This window comes from Dreissena polymorpha, chromosome 10, assembly GCF_020536995.1.
Source record: "Dreissena polymorpha isolate Duluth1 chromosome 10, UMN_Dpol_1.0, whole genome shotgun sequence".
Taxonomy (NCBI): Eukaryota; Metazoa; Mollusca; class Bivalvia; order Myida; family Dreissenidae; genus Dreissena; species Dreissena polymorpha.
In genome coordinates, this window is record NC_068364.1 from 33134884 (window position 1) to 33156625 (window position 21742).

The 21742-nt window shown below is 37.1% G+C and overlaps 1 protein-coding gene across 1 annotated transcript in view; it reads right to left on the reverse strand.

Annotated features, from left to right (window-relative positions):
* LOC127847188 (uncharacterized) overlaps positions 1–21742 on the reverse strand; it is a 210548-nt gene that overhangs the window by 135593 nt on the left and 53213 nt on the right. Inside the window, exons 19-24 of the mRNA XM_052378911.1 lie at positions 18908–18973; positions 17088–17318; positions 11837–11928; positions 6135–6246; positions 4189–4257; positions 3246–3361 (exon numbers count right to left, since the gene is read on the reverse strand). Coding sequence (XP_052234871.1) covers positions 3246–3361; positions 4189–4257; positions 6135–6246; positions 11837–11928; positions 17088–17318; positions 18908–18973 — 686 coding nt within the window. The remainder of the gene's footprint in view (positions 1–3245; positions 3362–4188; positions 4258–6134; positions 6247–11836; positions 11929–17087; positions 17319–18907; positions 18974–21742) is intronic.

The window sequence follows — 21742 nt, forward strand, 5'->3', positions numbered from 1 at the left end:
GTTTTTCAACCAACCGGCATCAGTTTTGAACTCGTCCAAGATATTATTGGGATGAATCTTCTGACCGAGTTTCATGAAGATCGGACTATAAATTAGGCCCCTAGAGTTTTAAGAAGATGTTACTATAGCCATATACAGCAACATTAGGGAAAATGCCCCGCCCCTTGGCAGCCATGTTTTTCAAGCAAACGTATTCATTGTTGAACTCATCTATGATATCAATAAGACAAATCTTCTGACCATATATTTCATGAAGATTTGACAATAAATGTGGCCTCAAGAGTGTTAACAAGGTTTTACTATAGCCATATAAGGAAAAATGCCCCATCCCCTGGCGGCTATGTTTTTCAACCAAAGGGCATCATTTCTGAACCCGTCCAAGATATTATTGGGATGAATCTTCTGACCAAGTTTCATGAAGATTGGACAATAAATGTGGCCTCTAGAGTGTTAACAAGATTTTACTATAGCCATATAAGGAAAAATGCCCCGCCCCCCCTGGCGGCCATGTTTTTCAACCAACCGGCATCAGTTTTGAACTCGTCCAAGATATTATTGGGATGAATCTTCTGACTGAGTTTCATGAAGATCAGACTATAAATTAGGCCCCTAGAGTTTTAAGAAGATGTTACTATAGCCATATACAGCAACATTAGGGAAAATGCCCCGCCCCTTGGCAGCCATGTTTTTCAAGCAAACGTAACCATTTTCGAACTCATCCAAGATATCATTAGACCAATGTTCTGACCAAATTTCATGAAGATTGGACAATAAATGTGGCCTTTAGAGAGTTAACAAGGCAAATGATGACGGCGCACGACGGACGACGGACAACGCACGACGGACAAAAAGCAATCACAAAAGCTCACCATGAGCACGTTGCGCTCAGGTGAGCTAATAAAAAAAAAAGTGTCATCCTTGATTAGCCAGTGCTAACTGCACAGGCTAATCTGTGAAAACAATTTACGCACAAGCATTTAGCCCTGTTTTTCCCAAAGCATGACACATTTGTAAACACACAGATAACAAATCAAAACAACTCATTTGTCAAAATAGACGTAGTCATACAATTCTTCTGGTACAATCTTGTAGTGCTTTTAGTGCTGCAACAATACGCCAAAAAACATATTGCAATTATATTGTCAGTTCAAAAAAACATATTGCAATATATTGCTAACTTGTACCAGAATTATAACTCGCTAATTTGCATTTTTATTATGTAAATAATTGCTTTTTGTTTCGTATTCTTATCATAAGCTTCATCTTCAATTTAACAGTATGGTATGCAGAAGTAGATCTTGAGGACTCACATGTTACAACGCTACTCCGTATAATAGACTTTTTAGAATGCTATTTTTACATAACAATTTATTTTTACTAAACATTGATTTGTTTACCTTGTTTACCTTGATATCATTATTTCGGATGGCTTTTCTGGACTAAATGTGGATGAATTTTTATAGAATGTTCGTACCAGTATGATGAAAATCGTATCGCAATACAATATGGGGATTGCGTATTGCGATATATACCGATATACCGGTATATTGTTGCAGCACTAAGTGTATTAAAGCGAGAGTATACGATTTTGTTTAATATTTATGAATTTATATAAAATGTGTAAAAACTTATTATATATATATATATATTTCAATATAAATTAAAATAAAATAAATTAAGAAGAACATGTGTTGAAAAATGCAAAATAAGCCAGATATTTAATTCTGAAATTGAAAACGGCTGTACAGCCTAATTCGCAAGCATGAATACCATACATGTACAATGTGAATCTAAACTTAGTTCAACGGTTTATTTGAATTCCTGCAACGATATCTATTATCTTACTCCGATCCTAATACAAAGACGAATGCTTCGGTTATTGTAGGAAAATATGTACGTCACAATCGGCTCGGGGCGCTAATTTGTCTTTGCTGCATTTTATGAAATTCGGCTTTAATATATAATTTTTCTTGCCTATTTTGTGTTATTGTTACATATTTTTTCAATATATTACAATTAAACACATGTAAAAAATCGTATAATCTCGCTTTAAAGACAACACAGACATTTAGCATAGTTATAGTCTTAATGGTAAAACAATGTTTGGGGCTCGTGCACTGCCAAGATTAAATCATCGAATGCAGAAGAAAATTTGATATATTTTATTGTAATTAGACTGTTTTTCGATGTTATGGAATGGAATTCTGAGAAAATAATGAATGATTTCCTCCCAAAATAAGAAATACTTCAACCTATTCAGTCTGAGATTTTCGTGCACATCAATAACGAGCCAGGTTTAGATAACTCTAATATTAGTTATTCACGCATGAGGTTAACCATTTGGATTGCTTCGCTTTGATCAGTTCAAATGTATTTATATTTACATTGAAAACCTAAGATTTAACCCTTTACCTGTTAGATACGTATTTTCATGCGTTTGTAGTCCCTAAGAAAGTTATATTTAAGACCTTTCTTACTATAGATTCAAGTTTTCAAGTTACATGCAGGCTGTTCTGGTTTTATGCTATTTGCACATAGCCATTTTTACTTTGCTTCTGAGTGGAAAAGGGTGAAATACATGAATAACCTGAATTACATGCAAATAAAATTTTGCCTTACCAAAAATGAGTCAGCTGAATAAAAAATAATAACAAGAACAGCAAGCAAAGTCATAGAAGATGACAACAACCCCCCCCCCCTCCGGCAATGGACTCGTATCAAGTAAGTGAACAAATTGAGCAACATTGTGTAAGTAATATTAATCCAGGCATTGTTCTCCTTCTGCAGCAATATTCCACCAAATCCAACAAAAATCCTCCGTCAAATAGCAGTTATCTCCCTATAGTATTGAACCATATTGCAGTTATTTGTCCTATAGTCTTTATAAAGATTACAGTAAGTCTTCATACAGTTTCAGTACAAATAGCATTTATATTCCAATTTTCTTGATACATATTGCAGTCGTTTATTGTATAGGTTTTATTCACCAACTGTATTAATGCAGGCTTTTTCCTTCTTTAGTATGGGCCTTATAAAGGCACCTTCCTCCAAGAAAAAGCCCCTTCCCCTAAAAGAATTTCTTTAAAATGATGCAATTTTCCCCAAATTTCCATCTTGCTTTTGGGGAAAAATTCCACTTTGTCAGTTATGTCAATAATTTTTACTCCGAAAATGGAAGGCAAGGCCCTTTTATAAAATCAAGAAAAAAAGCCCTCGATATTTGCCCATCTCTCTAAAATACATACCAGACGTTTGTTCCATATCCAACAAGAATGTCGCCTCTGTCGTTCGCAAAGCACACAGCGTAGATGGGCGTGGCAAAGTTCATCTCCCTGAGCAACTCATTGTTTCTGGACCAAACCTTCAATATAATTTATTATAAATCAATTAATTAAATAATGAATAAAATAATAATATAATAATCCAATCCAAAGGGACCCGGCCCGTTCTGAAAATTGTGGAATAAAACACTGCACAAAAAAAGTAATATGCCTACAGAAGCCAAGTTGTGCGTCATGGCAAATTAACATTTGTCAATTAAATTAATTGACCAATCAGTGCAAATATTAGATCTCTCTTTTTAATCTATTAACAATGATGTCTCACAACCCAAATATTAAAAAACACGAGTTTAGGCGCTACATTTTTTTAATTTTTGCCCTTTGTAAATTTGTGTACTTTGTAGTTTCTAAATTGTCTCGCTATGTCTTCTACTTAAATATTTTTAATGGAAATGTAAACAATATTAACAAATATATGTATGTTTGGTTCATAACATGATTAATTAAAACTTTCATAAATGTCTATTTTGGAATACTTAAATTCACTCTATATTACATGTATTTGAAGCTTTACTACACCCAACAGTGTTTTTTTTTCATTCAAAATCTGATTAATTATTCGGCGAAATTGCTCATGGAAAAAAAGTATGTAATTTTCCCAAATGGGACCTAAAAATTCCCAATTGAAAGTTCAAAAAAAAATTATTATTTTTTTATCTCATCATTTTGTTCATTTCTCATCCAGCTATAAAAGTTGAACCTTACTTAATTTCTTTTTTCTAAGCACTTATTAGAAACAAAACAAAGACAACACTAATTTCCCAATTTTAGTCTAAATGCTGTAAATTTTCCCAGTCCAAAGGGACCCGGCCCCATTTTAAAAATGCTTGAAAATTACACCGCCCACCTTTACAAAACCGTCCTTTCCCGACGTCACGACCAGGTTGATCATGGGGCACTTGTCCAAGGCAGTCAGCTGAAATAAAAGACACTGTAATATCATTTGGGCCGTGCTCTGTGAAAAAGGGGTTTAATGCATGTGCGCAATGTCGTCCCAGATTAGCCTGCGCAGTCCGCACAGGCTAATCAGGGACAACACTTGACGCTTCTATGATATTTTCTGTTTAAAGAAAGTCCCTTCTTAGCAAAAATCCAGGTAAGTGTCAAGGATGACCTTGACCTTGAAATTTTAACACAATGTGTTTGTCAGAAACACAATGCCGCCGACTGCGCCGCTTTGATTTATTTAACAAAAATATATACGTGGGCAGGTCAGATAACTATGTCAATTTAAAGCTTATTACGTCCCATGACTTTGTTTTTTCGACCCTAGACCTTGAAGGATGATGTTCACCTTGAAATTTTACCACTCAAAATGTGCAGCTCCATGAGATACACATGCATGCCAAATATCAAGGCGCTATCTTCAATATTTAAAAAGTTATGGCCAATGTTAAGGTTTTAGCACGACGCCAACGGCTGACGGCGGACGAGGAGCTGGCTATGACAATAGCTCGGGTTTTCTCCGAAAACAGCCTGGCTAAAATTCAAGTCTCAGATGAAAGTGGTGTCCCTGATTTGCCTGTGTGGACTACACGGGCTAATCTGAATACACTTTAAGCACATGCATCGAGCCTCATTTTCTCAGTTTACGGCTTATACATTGAAACAAGCAAAATACCACATAGCTTTCTTCCTGTCTCCACCTTATTTGGACCACCCTCAAAATCATTTGGCTACCAGCCTCTTGTTAATGTCAAATTAGTGTAGAAAAGTAACCATTTTTTAGCTACCATCCTCTTAGTTTAACCCATTTATGCCTAGTCTCATCTTTCTAAATTGGATCAATTTATTTCCAAAATTAGGGATGTCCAGTATATTTATTTCTATATTTAAAATATTTCTTACAGAAATTCCTTAAGCAAACAGCGAATACCCTGATGAGACGCTGCATCATGCAGCGTATCATCTGGGTCTAAGCTATTTGCCAAGGCGTTTTTTCTAGAAGCTAGGCATAAATGGGTTAAGTTTAAACCTATGTATTTAAGCTCCATTGCAGCAAACGCCAACGGTTTATTGAAACTCTCTCGAGTCTGTTACCTGGTTAGAACCAGTATGGGTAGGCCTAAAGATAGTTCAAACTGTGGGGATCTAACCTGTGACCTCCCGGTTGCTAGGCTATGTTGTTGCAAGGTGGGAGCTGTGACCAAATTGTCAAATTAGTTTTTTAAAAACACGTTAATAAAGATAAATACCACATATCATTCTCCTTTTGTCAACTACATTTGGACAACCGTCAAAAAAAGGTTGCCATGGTGCTGTGGATATGGTGTCTGCCTAGCAATATGTAGGTCACAGGAACTACATTTGAACAACTGTTAAAAGAACGTTGCCTAGGTGCTGTGGATATGGTGTCTGCCTAGCAATATGTAGGTCACAGGAACTACATTTGGACAACTGTTAAAAAAAGGTTGCCGTGGTGCTGTGGATATGGTGTCTGCCTAACAATCTATAGGTCACAGGAACTACATTTGAACAACTGTCAAAAAAACGTTGCCGTGGTGCTGTGGATATGGTGTCTGCCTAGCAATCTGTAGGTCACAGGTTCAATCTCCACTGTGAGAGAGTCCTTTAGATCTTCCCAATAAACACAAAGTACTGGTTCTAGTCTCAGGAAACGGACTAGAGAGCGTTTCAAATAAGCCTAAGGCTCTCTATGCAATCGAGCCCAAAAAAATAGGTTTAAACCAAACTAAAATACGTTTTGCCATAAACCTCTTGTGAAGAATCACATATCGTTCTTTGTTTCTCAACAACACTGAAGACAACCCTCAAAATTGTTTGTCTACCAACCTCGTGTGTATAATCCTCGTCTACAGGATGTGACATCTGCAGGGGCATCACGTACCCGGGGCTGCTCCTTCCTTTTCTATTCATGGGGACCAGCGTGTACATCACCAGAGGCCTTAAATAAAGGTTAAAAATGAGCATTGCTCTAGGAAAATGGGGCTTAAATCAGCCTTGCTCTAGGAAAACGGGCTTAAATCTGCCTTGCTCTAGGAAAATGGGGCTTAAATCAGCCTTGCTCTAGGAAAATGGGCTTAAATCAGCCTTGCTCTAGGGAAAAAGGGCTTAAATCAGCCTTGCTCTAAAAAAAAAAAGGGCTTAAATCAGCCTTGCTCTAGGAAAACGGACTTAAATCAGACTTGCTCTAGGAAAACAGGCTTAAATTACAAACATTTGATCATGGTGATAAAGGTATTTTTGACAGAAACACTTCAAACATGTTTTACAAAAGAAATCAGCACTTATTTCTATATTTTTACTTTCGCAAGCAACACAAGAATAGTCCTTCACAAAGTCTAAACTTTCATTAACTGAATCTACAGAAGTCGCCATTTTCAATAGATATTTGGACTCACTGCCCTCTGATTAAAAAGTTATGTATTCACTATGAGTTTGACTATGTTTATGAAATAAAGCCAGTGTTATCAAAACTTTAAAGTGTTGCATGAAGACACACACAGTTTTAAGTTAGAATAATAGCCTATGTATCTCACTTTGAACTAATAAGTAATGGCTGAATTTAATTGCCTGGTTAAGCAGAAAATCCACATTAAAACACAATGAAGTACAAAGTCCATAAACCTAGCCCATATTGTTTATAAAGATGTAAAAAAAAATAAAATAACAAATGTCCAATATTTGGAGTAGTACCAGATTATCATTAAAGCAAGAAAAAATTGTGATAAAAAATGACTTGTCCAGAATGCATATCTTGGACTTTTGAAAGCAAAATCAGACGTGCTACCATTACACCACTGAGACTTCAATACTTTTTAAGAAGAAAGCCAATTCACACAATAAAGTTAGATCTAGGTGTTAGTTGCGTAAAGCTCGATTGGTCATTGCACATGTCGGCTAGGGTACAACTTAAATATACCCCGGATACTCTTAAGTATACTTAAATGTACCCTGGGTACTGAAAAATATACTGAAAAGTATCAGGGAATTCTAACGCTAAATTGGTCGTTGTCTGCTAGTTTTTTCAAATTGATCATGTTCATATTTATGTCAATATTCTGTGAAAGGGCCTGCAATATAATCGAAACTCCTAATCCAAAAAGCATGTTGAGGCAGGTTTTGTTCAAAGAGATTTGTTTTCATATTCCGTAGCGCGTTTTACGACATTGGATTTTGCGCAGGAATAAAACTTGGGTACAATCTGAATTGGCTGGGTACGTGTTAATATATTTTCCGTACCCCTAATACTCGTCTGCATCTCAGATTTAGAAATCAACAACAATTCAGTTGAGAAATGAGAAGAAAATCCATGTTAGTGCTTAATTAACATACACAAAACCAACTTTGCCATAATGAATGAAAATGTTTTTGGTAGATTTAGGTACCGATACTACTAAGAAAATGCACATAATATAAAGCCTAATGCTGTTAGTTAAAGTGAACAGTTCTCTTCATTAATATTTGTGTATAAAATTGTTTAAAAAGTATAACCTGTCGACTGGTATAAATAGCAGCGCCCTTTTTAGAAACAATCATACCAGTATTTAAGTCTAAACAAGAAATATCAAGATAAGATTAAGGGCGCTGATGTCAGTTAGTTATGAAAGATAGCAGGGCCCTTTTTAGAAACAATCATACCAGTATTTAAGTCTAAACAAGAAATATCAAGATAAGATTAAGGGCGCTGATGTCGGTTAGTTATGAAAGATAGCAGGGCCCTTTTTAGAAACAATCATACCAGTATTTAAGTCTAAACAAGAAATATCAGGTATAAGATTAAGGGCGCTGATGTCGGTTAGTTATGAAAGATAGCAGGGCCCTTTTTAGAAACAATCATACCAGTATTTAAGTCTAAACAAGAAATATCAAGATAAGATTAAGGGCGCTGATGTCGGTTAGTTATGAAAGATAGCAGGGCCCTTTTTAGAAACAATCATACCAGTATTTAAGTCTAAACAAGAAATATCAAGATAAGATTAAGGGCGCTGATGTCGGTTAGTTATGAAAGATAGCAGTGCCCTTTTTAGAAACAATCATACCAGTATTTAAGTCTAAACAAGAAATATCAAGGATAAGATTAAGGGCGCTGATGTCGGTTAGTTATGAAAGATAGCAGTGCCCTTTTTAGAAACAATCATACCAGTATTTAAGTCTAAACAAGAAATATCAAGATAAGATTAAGGGCGCTGATGTCGGTTAGTTATGAAAGATAGCAGGGCCCTTTTTAGAAACAATCATACCAGTATTTAAGTCTAAACAAGAAATATCAAGACAAGATTAAGGGCGCTGATGTCGGTTAGTTATGAAAGATAGCAGTGCCCTTTTTAGAAACAATCATACCAGTATTTAAGTCTAAACAAGAAATATCAGGGATAAGATTAAGGGCGCTGATGTCGGTTAGTTATTAAAGATAGCTGGGCCCTTTTTAGAAACAATCATACCAGTATTTAAGTCTAAACAAGAAATATCAAGGATAAGATTAAGGGCGCTGATGTCGGTTAGTTATGAAAGATAGCTGGGCCCTTTTTAGAAACAATCATACCAGTATTTAAGTCTAAACAAGAAATATCAAGGATAAGATTAAGGGCGCTGATGTCGGTTAGTTATGAAAGATAGCTGGGCCCTTTTTAGAAACAATCATACCAGTATTTAAGTCTAAACAAGAAATATCAAGACAAGATTAAGGGCGCTGATGTCGGTTAGTTATGAAAGATAGCTGGGCTCTTTTTAGAAACAATCATACCAGTATTTAAGTCTAAACAAGAAATATCAGGGATAAGATTAAGGGCGCTGATGTCGGTTAGTTATGAAAGATAGCTGGGCCCTTTTTAGAAACAATCATACCAGTATTTAAGTCTAAACAAGAAATATCAAGATAAGATTAAGGGCGCTGATGTCGGTTAGTTATGAAAGATAGCAGGGCCCTTTTTAGAAACAATCATACCAGTATTTAAGTCTAAACAAGAAATATCAAGGATAAGATTAAGGGCGCTGATGTCGGTTAGTTATGAAAGATAGCAGGGCCCTTTTTAGAAACAATCATACCAGTATTTAAGTCTAAACAAGAAATATCAGGTATAAGATTAAGGGCGCTGAAGTCGGTTAGTTATGAAAGATAGCAGGGCCCTTTTTAGAAACAATCATACCAGTATTTAAGTCTAAACAAGAAATATCAAGATAAGATTAAGGGCGCTGATGTCGGTTAGTAATGAAAGATAGCAGTGCCCTTTTTAGAAACAATCATACCAGTATTTAAGTCTAAACAAGAAATATCAAGGATAAGATTAAGGGCGCTGATGTCGGTTAGTTATGAAAGATAGCAGTGCCCTTTTTAGAAACAATCATACCAGTATTTAAGTCTAAACAAGAAATATCAAGATAAGATTAAGGGCGCTGATGTCGGTTAGTTATGAAAGATAGCAGGGCCCTTTTTAGAAACAATCATACCAGTATTTAAGTCTAAACAAGAAATATCAAGATAAGATTAAGGGCGCTGATGTCGGTTAGTTATGAAAGATAGCAGGGCCCTTTTTAGAAACAATCATACCAGTATTTAAGTCTAAACAAGAAATATCAAGACAAGATTAAGGGCGTTGATGTCGGTTAGTTATGAAAGATAGCAGTGCCCTTTTTAGAAACAATAATACCAGTATTTAAGTCTAAACAAGAAATATCAGGGATAAGATTAAGGGCGCTGATGTCGGTTAGTTATGAAAGATAGCTGGGCCCTTTTTAGAAACAATCATACCAGTATTTAAGTCTAAACAAGAAATATCAAGGATAAGATTAAGGGCGCTGATGTCGGTTAGTTATGAAAGATAGCTGGGCCCTTTTTAGAAACAATCATACCAGTATTTAAGTCTAAACAAGAAATATCAAGGATAAGATTAAGGGCGCTGATGTCGGTTAGTTATGAAAGATAGCTGGGCCCTTTTTAGAAACAATCATACCAGTATTTAAGTCTAAACAAGAAATATCAAGACAAGATTAAGGGCGCTGATGTCGGTTAGTTATGAAAGATAGCTGGGCCCTTTTTAGAAACAATCATACCAGTATTTAAGTCTAAACAAGAAATATCAAGACAAGATTAAGGGCGCTGATGTCGGTTAGTTATGAAAGATAGCTGGGCCCTCTCTTGCCGCCAGGGGAAGCCACCCACATCCCTCATGAGGGGGAATTTCGCGTCATTTTGGGCGAAAAGGGGAATTTTAGAAGATCTTTGCACCATTCATTCAACACCTAAAATTGCTATATTTTAATGTGATTTACATAAATATACATTTAATCAAAGGTTAGTAGCACGATACCAGCTGGCAACATAGGTATAAAAGTATTTAATAAAAAAAAGGGGGAATTTTAAGCTAAAAAAGGGGAAAAAGTATACTTTTTTCATAAAGGAAGCCGCCGATATTCAGCCGTAAAAAGTGCAAAACCAGGGCCCTGGATAGTCAATTACTGATTTAATATGCGTAAATTAAACAATTCCCGTGCTGAACAATTTCTGCCTAAACTAGACTAAAGAAGTGACTTCCGTAAAAAAAACATAATATAAAAGCGGGTTGTGCAATCTCTGATTTGTCTGAATGGACTGCACATGCATTAAGCCCTATTTTTCCATGAGCGTACTTCACATGCATTAAGCCCTATTTTTCCATGAGCGTACTTCACATGCATTAAGCCCTATATTTCCATGAGTGGACAGCACATGCATTAAGCCCTATTTTTCCATGAGTGGCCATGAGTGGACTGCACATGTATTTTGCACTTTTTTCCATGAGTGGACTCTACATGCATTAAGTACTATTTTTCCATCAGTGGACTGCACATGCATTAAGTACTATTTTTCCATGAGTGGACTGCACAGTATGCATTAAGCTATATGTTTTAATGAGTGGACTGCACATGAATGAAGCCCCATTTTTCCATGAGTGGACTGCACATGCATTAAGCCCTATTTGTCCATCAGTAGACTGCACATGCATTAAGCCCTATTTGTCCATCATTGGACTGCACATGCATTAAGCCCTATTTGTCCATCAGTGGACTGCACATGCATTAAGCCCTATTTGTCCATCAGTGGACTGCACATGCATTAAGCCCTATTTGTCCATCAGTGGACTGAACATGCAGGGGTTTTCCTAGCCAATTCGGGAAAAGGAGTCTGGTCAAATTGGGATTTTTTAAATCGATAAAATGGCAAATTTGGGAATTTTGAATCAACAAAATGAACTAAACTGGGATTTTTATCAACAAATATTGACACATCCTGCCATTTCCTGGGAATTATTGGAAAAATTAAATTCTAACATTAAGTCAACGGATTTGAGAAAAACTAATCAAATATAACTCTTCATAATAATTCACATTAGGAAAACAAAATCATGTAAATTAAAGTTATATAGTTAAGAGATTATGAGATATTACGAGATTACAAAAAAATGGGCGGGGGGGGGGGGGGGGATCAGGTCCGTTTTAAGGCCTTTCTATAAAAGCAGAAAACCCCTGTTTTAGAACCAAATCTTGACACTTACCACCTCCGTCTGAATTCTTTGTTCTCAGAAAGTGCCACACACACAATATCGCTATACATGCACAGCAGTAGAGGAACACTTGACAATAGGATCTGAAATAGAGGAACACTTGACAATAGGATCTGAAATAGAGGGGCACTTGACAATAGGATCTTAAATAGAGGAACGCTTGGCAATAGGATCTGAAATAGAGGGGCACTTGACAATAGGATCTTAAATAGAGGAACGCTTGGCAATAGGATCTGAAATAGAGGAACACTTGACAATAGAATCTGAAATAGAGGAACACTTGACAATAGGATCTGAAACGAATGAACAATAAGTTTAGTTCAAACCTTCTTCTTTTAGATTGATTGTATCTAAAGGTGGGTTCCCACTGCCAATCCGATCAACTCGATCATCCCGATCACCGAAATTTCCCGACCAAACCAGACCAAGCTCGACTAAAAAGGGTATACACAACTTCTTCTCGACCTCTTGTCGATAACACACGACCCCCATACAACTCATTAACGACGTCCACTCAACCATCCTTCCAATTTCCGCTTGATCATCTCCACCTATACGCGAGCCCTATACGATCTCAGCTCGACCAAGTGGACCTCAGCTCGATCGCCACCAGATCTTCACACGACCAGATCGTAATGGTCGTACTACAGTCAAAAAAAGCGATCTAAAATAACTCGGGTAGAGGTCGAGCGGATCAGGTACAGAGCTCGTGTATGGTCAAATAGCAATCGGGAAGTGATCGTATACGGTCGGGTAGCAGTCTAGTAAATCTGTACATCAAATCGAATAGAGGTCGTGTGGATCATGGTGCAATCTAAAATAACTCGGGTAGAGGTCCAGCGGATCGGGTACAGATCGTGTAAAAGATGTCAATTCGATTGCCACACGATTGCTTCAGCATCAACTCCATCATCTACTCGACTAATACAGGACCACTTCCTGAGCGCTTCTCGATACATTTCCTACTCAACCGCTTCTCGATATTTTTTGACATGTCAAAAAATATCGGGTAGGACGCCAGACCAATGCTGACCTACCCGACCACCCCCGACCACTCATGTCGATCGAACCAGACCAGTACCCGACTTTTTGGTCGTGCTTGATCAAGTTGATCTGATCGGCAGTGGGAACCCAGCTTAAAGCTGACGGCTTATTGTAAAGCCCTTAAGTTCGTTTTTGGGTAGAACAAATATTTGGATCGGGTACAGATCGTGTAAAAGATGTCAATTCGATTGCCACACGATTGCTTCACGATCAACTCGATCTTCTACTTGACTAATACACAACCACTTCCCGAGAGCTTCTCGATCCATTTCCTACTCGACCGCTACTCGATATTTTTTGACATGTCAAAAAATATCGGGTAGGACGCCAGACCAATGCTGACCTACCCGACCACTCCCGACCACTCATGTTGATCGAACCAGACCAGTACCCAACTTTTTGGTCGGGCTTGATCGAGTTGATCTGATCGGCAGTGGGAACCCAGCTAAAAGCTGACGGCTTATTTTAAAGTTCGTTTTTGGGTAGAACCAGTATTTGGTGTCTTTAAGGGAGATCTAAAGAACGCAGAGTGGGGATCAAACCAATGATCTCCCAGGTGCTCACCATACTCACAACGCCATACCGTAGTGTTAAAACAAACTCTTGACAATAAGATCTGAAATAAATGAAAACTTGACCAGAGGATCTGAAACAAATGAACACTTGACAATACGATCTGAAATAAATGAATAATTGACAAGAGGATCTGAAACAAATGAACACTTGACAATACGATCTGACATAAATGAATACTTGACAATGACATCTGATACAAATGAACACTTGACAATGACATCTGAAACAAATAAATACTTGACAAGAGGATCTGAAACAAATGAACACTTGACAAGAGGATCTGAAACAAATGAACATTTGAAACTTGAGAAACTTAATAAGTTGGAGTTTTAAAAAAGCATTAACAAATATTTTTATACCCTTTTGATGAGACAATTTTCACCCAATTAAGTCACTAATGACTTTAAAAAAATGCTATCCAGTCTTCGAATAAGCCTATAAGCCCGAAGCCTGAGTCGATTCTTGGGCCAGTCCGTCGATCATAAATGCATATTAAATAGCCTGATTTGTCGATTAAATATTTGAGCGTAAAATTGTAAATAAAGTGAAACAAGCAAATACGTTGAATTGATATCCCAAAACAAATAAATTGTGTTTATGGATGGGTGTAGAACTAAAAGAAAATGTATAAGTGAAGGGTTGTGCCTGATAATTGAGAACAATTACATCATGACATTTTGAGAATCCATTTTAGTATGGTAGAATCCGTACCAAATATTGCATATTTTATCAAACTGATTGATTTTGACCTTCGAGTGTGACTTTGACCATGACCCTAGCAGCCTGGATCTTATAATTGACTCGTCTAGATAATGGAAAACGATTGTGGACAGTTATGACAGAATCCCTTGATGCATAGTCAAGGAAAGACTAAATCATGAATAATTAATGAAATGTGTGACCTTTGACCTCAATGTGTGACCTTGACCTTAGACCCTAGCAGCCTGGATCTTAGAATTGACTCGTCTAGATAATGGAGAACGATTGTGGACAGTTATGACAGAATCCCTTGATGCATAGTAAAGGAAAGACTAAATAATGAATAATTCATGAAATGTGTGACCTTTGACTTCAATGTGTGACCTTGACCTTAGACCCTAGGATTATGGGTGTTGAATGTGAAGAACCCAGAGATGATTGAGAACAACAATGGCAAGTTTCATGGCTCTGGCTCATGTGTTAATAGAGATAAAGCTCTAAGCTGATATTAAAAGCATTTTTTAAAGATACAAAGGGCCATAACTCTGTTATTAACAGATGTTGTACAATCCCGTTTGGCGTGCACCATCCTCTTAATCATATATATACTCATACCTAGTTTCAATGAAATCCGTCAAAGCACTTACAAAATATGGCTCCGGACACAAAAGTGCTGGACGGACGGACAACGCCAAAACAATATCCCTCTGCCTATGGCAGGGGATAATAAGGAGGAACAAGAGTTCCAAACTGTCACAAGATAGGCCCGTTTGAAGGTTTTGGACAACTTGATAACTTTACCATGACCCATATTTGAACTTGACCTACATATCATCTAGACACAACTTCTGACCAAATATGGAGAAGATCGGATAAAAACTACTTCAATTAGAGAGCGGACACCATGCTAAATGCTTAAAATGCACTAAGTGACCTTGTGACATAGTTTTTGACCCGGCATGACCCATATTTAAACTTGACCTAGATATCATTTAGACACAAGTTCTGACCAAATTTGGTGAAGATCGGATGAAAACTACTTCAATTAGAGAGCGGACACCATGATAAATCCTTGAAATGCACTAAATGACCCAGTGACATAGTTTTTGACCCGGCATGACCCATATTCGAACTTGACCTAGATATTGTCTAGATACAACTTCTGACCAAGTTTGGTGAAGATCAGATGAAAACTTCTTCAATTAGAGAGCGGACACAATGCTAAATCGTTGAAATGCACTAAGTGACCTCCTGACCTTGTTTTTGACCCGGTATGACCCATATTCAAACTTGTCCCAGATATTGTCTAGATACAACTTCTCACCAAGTTTGGTGAAGATCAGATGAAAACTATTTTAATTAGAGGGCGGACACTGCTGTGGACGCCGCTGCCTACCCGCCAAGGGTGAAACTATAATGCGTCCCGTTTTCAACGGGCGTATAAAAAATGGGAAGGAGGGAAGGAAAATAAACCAGATAAATTTAAGCATATAACTGGACACTGTAGATGATTTTTAATGTATCTGCGACATAAATAATAAGAAGAATTGAAATTTCTCACAGCAATTTGGTTCAACTTGAACTGAGATAATTATTATAGTCAATAATTATTAGTCTTTACTTTCACACCAGCAAACATACAAATCTTCCACATCCACAAGAAACTTATTGTGAGCCAATAATGACAGGAAACAACCCACTTATTTGACAATATAAATGTTTCCATATATGTTCACGACCATTGATGTCTTACACTTATATGCCTCTTCAACTTAGGAGGTATCAACAAGGCTTGGATACTGTACATGTTATGTATGTATTTGTTCATGCTGAGAAATTTGTCGTCAGCTAAAATGTTGTCTGCTGAATTTCTAAAATTAGTATTTTCTTCAATTTTTTTTCAAAGAATACTATCAGAATAGCAAACAGTTTGGATCCTGATGAGACGCCACTTTCTATGGCGTCTCATCTGGATCCAAACTGTTTGCAAAGGCCTTTAAAATTCGGTTCCAGTGCTGAAAGGGTTAAGCCCAGAAAACCAAAAGATTTACAGATAGAGGATACTCATGTCTATACACAAGATGACACCACCATGCTCATATATGGTGGGAAGCTTTTGACCTTTTGATTGTTCTTTATAACAGTGGTTGAATGTGTTAGCAGTTGCTGTAATTGATTCAAAATTAAAGTAATAGCCAGTTTTTCAGCTTCAGTTATATGTTCAGGCAAATCCTAAGAACTAAATTAAACTAATTGCTGCAAATTACAGCTTCAAACTTAACTTCACCGTCATTTCCAAACAAGGAACAATGTCATGATAATTATCAATGATATCAGCTGAATAAACCATGGAAAATCAAAGCGCTGAAGGCATTGAAGTTGTTCGCTGTTGTCGTCCTTGATTAGCTTGTGCGCATTGCACAGGATAATCAGTGTGCACAGGCTAATCTTATTTGACATGCATTAAGCCCCGTTTTCCCTGAAAGCAGCCAATATGTACAGATTTCAATGATAAACACTAGACTGGCCAATGTCGTTTTACAAGCTGGTAAATGCACACACTGCAGTAGTAGAGCAAACCCTCCTATGCATTCGTCGTCTGCAGTGCAGACAGGCAGCGGTAATCGTTCCTAGCGTAGTGAGTTACCGTCCTTAGCGTAGATAAGCACGTAATGATTTGCAAAACATGCACTGTAAATTTAGTCGGCCGCTAACGCGACTACCTATTAAAAACCCAAACTGTTACTTAGATATGGGCTAAATCAACCTCAAACTTATGTAAAAAGTAAAGGAGAATGGAGCACAAGTGTAAGGAAGGTGAATCTATTTTTTTCAGAGTAGCCTGTGCAGTTTGCGGAGGCTACAACGGAACAACACTTTCTGCTTTCATGGAATTTTTTGTTTAAATGAGCTGTCTTCTTACCTTTATCACAAGGGTAACGTTCACAAACAGCTTCTTCCGTTCTAACTGAACGACCACAGACCAAACCTTCACGTATTGGTCGGTGCCGCCGGACACTATCCGGTCCGCCGTATCTCGCAGAAGCTTGCCACTGTCGCTTACATTGAGGCAGCTCTCGAGACACATTACCGCACCCTCGTGCGCTTGAATCGGCTCGTGAAGGGAGCAAACTGCCGCCTCGCAGAGTGTGATCTGAAATCGTAGCAATATTTGTAGTCTATTTTTTCAACATAACCATCTATTATAGTGGTGTTAGTGGTGTTTTTTTGTTAAAATTCGACCCCATTCCCAATCAAAAAAGTTTACATTTTATCCAAATTGGACCTAACAATTCCCAATTGAAGGCTTTCCCCCACCCAACCCAAAAACTAAAATTATTTGTTTAGATCTCAACATTTAGTTCCCATCCAGCTCTATGAGTTGAACCTTAGAAAATATAATATTGAAAAACCAAACAACAACAACAACAACATTGATTTCCCAATATAGTCAAAACACCACAATCCAATGAAAAGGGCCCCAGACCCATTCCTAACATGGTGGAAAAAACACTGGGTTTATTTGAATTGTGTTTTTTCGGAAATATTATCACCATTCAATGCATATGAGTAAAATGCTGTCCCTGATTAGCCAGTGCATTCTCCACAGGCTAATAAGGGACCAAGCTTTTTGTCTAAACTGAATTGTTATTAATTAGAGACTTCTTTTAAACAAAACATCTTTTAAAAGCGGAACGTTGAGTCCCTTATCAGCATAGGGAAACTCTAGGATAACGCTTTACTCACATGAATTTAACCCAGTTTTTCCAAAGTGACATTTTACTCAGATGCAATAAGCCCTGTTTTCCCAAAGTGACACTTTACTAACATGCATTAAGCCATGTTTTCCCAAAGTGATACTTTACTAACATGCATTAAGCCCTGTTTTCCCAAAGTGACACTTTACTCACATGCATTAGGCCCTGTTTTCCCAAAGTGACACTTTACTAACATGCATTAAGCTCTGTTTTCCCAAAGTGACACTTTACTCACATGCATTAAGCCCTCTTTCCCAAAGTGACACTTTACTCAGATGCATTAAGCCCTGTTTTCCCAAAGTGATACTTTACTAACATGCATTAAACCCTGTTTTCCCAAAGTGACACTTTACTCCACATGCATTAAGCCCTGTTTTCCCAAAGTGTTACTTTACTAACATGCATTAAGCCCTGTTTTCCCAAAGTGACACTTTACTCACATGCATTAAGCCCTGTTTTCCCATAGTGACACTTTACTCAGATGCATTAAGCCCTGTTTTCCCAAAGTGACACTTTACTCACATGCATTAAGCCCTGTTTTCCCAAAGTGACACTTTACTCAGATGCATTTAGCCCTGTTTTCCCAAAGTGACACTTTACTCCACATGCATTAAGCCCTGGTTTCCCAAAGTGAGGGTCATTTACAATCTCAATCAATCATCAGGGTGTTTTAACACTGAAGAACAGTTACTTAATTTATTGTTGACAAGCTCTTTTCGTAACATGCATCAAGTTTTGATAATTATGTTATAAAGATTTGAAAGTATTAATCAAAAATGTTTTTAAATAAGATAAATTAAAATTGCACAAGGTTAACTTGATTTGATATTCTTAATGATGTTTGTTGAACAGTGTAGGAGTATTTTGTCAGAAAATTTTGTGTATTTGGATGAAACAGAAAGACAGACAGACATCGATGATGAAATCAATTTACCCCCCCCCCCCTTCATAGCAGGGGGTATACTTATATTCTATTCTACACTACCTGCCCATTTCTTAGACCAGCAAGCACCAGATTATCGAAACTTGGACCCTCATCTGTGGTGAATTCCTGCAACATATCAGGTAATTAATATGATAATTAATAATACAAAAGTCTTCCATAAATATATTATCAGTGTCCGACAAATCCATTGCCCGGAGCCCGGGGGCTACCGAAATTTCTCATCGGGCTACTGAAATTTTACAGCTGACGCCCGCCGGGCTACTATAAAGCTATAAGAGCGGTAGCCCGTTTTATTTATGATGGCACCAAAATCTGAAATTACAAAGAATAATATTATTATTCTTTGTAATTTCAGATTTTGGTGCCATCATTAAGAAATAGAGACCTCACTAAGGGCACTTATTATAAAGAAATAGTGACAAGCAAGCGGTGTTTTTTTTGTTTCAAAATTGGGTCTGGTATTCGGCCTGATTCCGAATAGAAAAAAGTATATATTTTCCCCAAATGGGACCTCAACATTTCCAATTAACCCCCCCTCTCATTACTTTTTCATCTCCCTTCCAGCTATATAAGTTCAAACTTACTAAATATAATACTGATAACACTTTTATTCTCAATTTTGAAGCATTTTTTAGCAAAACAACCACAACACTAATTGCCCAATTTTTGTCAAAACGCTGCATTCTCATAATGGTAAAAAAGTGCTGACCAGGAAGCCTAATATTGTATAATTATAGACCAAATACTAAGGTTATGCAGAGGTCAATTAAAGTGCTCTATTTAGTTTGGCCAGTTATTGGCTGCCAAGCCAGTCACTAAAATGTCACAGGGCTAGAAGTGGGGTTTTCTATTGCCAGTGTTTTTTTTCACCATATTTGGGGGGTCCCTTTGAATTGGGAAAATTTTTAGCGGTTTTACTAACATTGGGAAATTAGTTTTGTTGCTGTTTTGCTTCAAATTGAAAATAGAAGTGTTGAGTATTATTTTTTACTAAGGTTAAACTTATATGGCTGGATGGCAGATGAACAAAATTTTGAGATCTTAAAAAAAACAAGGGACAAAATTGTCACAAAACCAGGTTTTCATTGTGAAAAAAAAATATGATAAAGGGAGAAAACTCAAACTGAACTTTTGAAATGACCAAAAAAAATTAACCCCCTTTGTAAGTTTTTTTTTTTTTTTAAATCTATTTTTAGTCGTGGCGACCTTGACATTGGAGATATTGACGTGATTCTTTCGTGGGACACACCGTCCCATGATGGTGAACAAATGTGCCAAATGATTTTAATATCTCACAATGAATGGCATAGTTATGGCCAGGACAAGCTCATTTATGGCCATTTTTGACCTTTGAACTCAAAGTGTGACCTTGACCTTGGAGATATCGACGTAATTATTTCGCGCGACACACCGTCCAATGATGGTAAACAAATGTGCCAAATGATTTTAAAATCTGACGATGAACGACATAGTTATGGCTCGGACAAGCTCATTTATGGCCATTTTTGACCTTTGAACTCAAAGTGTGACCTTGACCTTGGAGATATCGACGTAATTATTTCGCGCGACACACCGTCCAATGATGGTGAACAAATGTGCCAAATGATTTTAAAATCTGACAATGAACGACATAGTTATGGCCCGGACAAGCTTATTCCGCCAGCCCGCCAGCCAGCCCGCCAGCCAGCCAGCCAGCCAGCCCGCCCGCATTCGCCAATCTAATAACCAGTTTTTTCCTTCGGAAAACCTGGTTAAAAATTCATTTGGGTAAAATATATACTTTTTATGTGTGGTCAAATACAGGATCCGATTTTTTACGAAAAAAAACATTGATTGCTTATATTGAACTGTTCATTGTTATACTGTGTATCAACGCAGGCCTTTCCTGGCCACTTTTGGAAAAATTGCAATTAAGGGATTGGGAATTTCTTCATGCACAAAGTCTATTTATTTGGAAAAAAACTACTTACACCTTACACTTTATAATATTTCAAATTAGTTGAACAAAATCACATAAATTATAGCTTTATACTTTGTTTTATCACATGCTATACCCTGTTTACCATGTAATACAACCATTACATATTTGTTTATAAAACACATGTGTAATACAACATTTTTAAGCATATGCATTGGCTTAGTTTTCGTTTATTGACCAATCGCATTTTGTTATTTTGCTGAAATGACGTTGCAACGTCAAATGACGTCACGAAATGTAAACAGCATTCTGGATTTATCATTATGTTTGCATAAATATTTATTTCATTTGCTCATTTAAAAGCATGTGATAGAAAAGATCTTACACTTGTTGTCATTTCGTACCATATTTTATTAAACTCGTCCAGGAAATTTGTTTGTAACTCGTTGTCATATCATACCATATTAAAAAAAAAAAAAATTAAACAAATCAAGATACAAGAATGAGAGTTTTTTTTTTTTTAATTGGGGGGGGGGGGATTGGGAAAGAAAAATCACTTTTTTTTCCCAAACAATTTGGTATGGGAAAGGGACCTGTAGATACGCCAGGAAAAGTTCTGCAACCAGTATTTACTGAACAATTGTTCAAGTTCAGCTCTTACTAAACTAGGCCTAAGCATTGTTGAGTTATCATCCGGAAACCATTTTACTATTTCGAGTCACTGTGACCATGACCTTTTACCTAGTGACCTGAAAATCAATAGGGGTCATCTGCAAGTCATGATCAATGTACCTATGAAGTTTCATGATCCTAGGCCAAAGCGTTCTTGAGTTATCATCCGGAAACCATCTGGTGGACGGACCGACAGACCAGCGGACAGACGGACCGACATGTGCAAAACAATATACCCCCTCTTCTTCGAAGGGGCATAATGAACATGTCTTATAACAACTAAC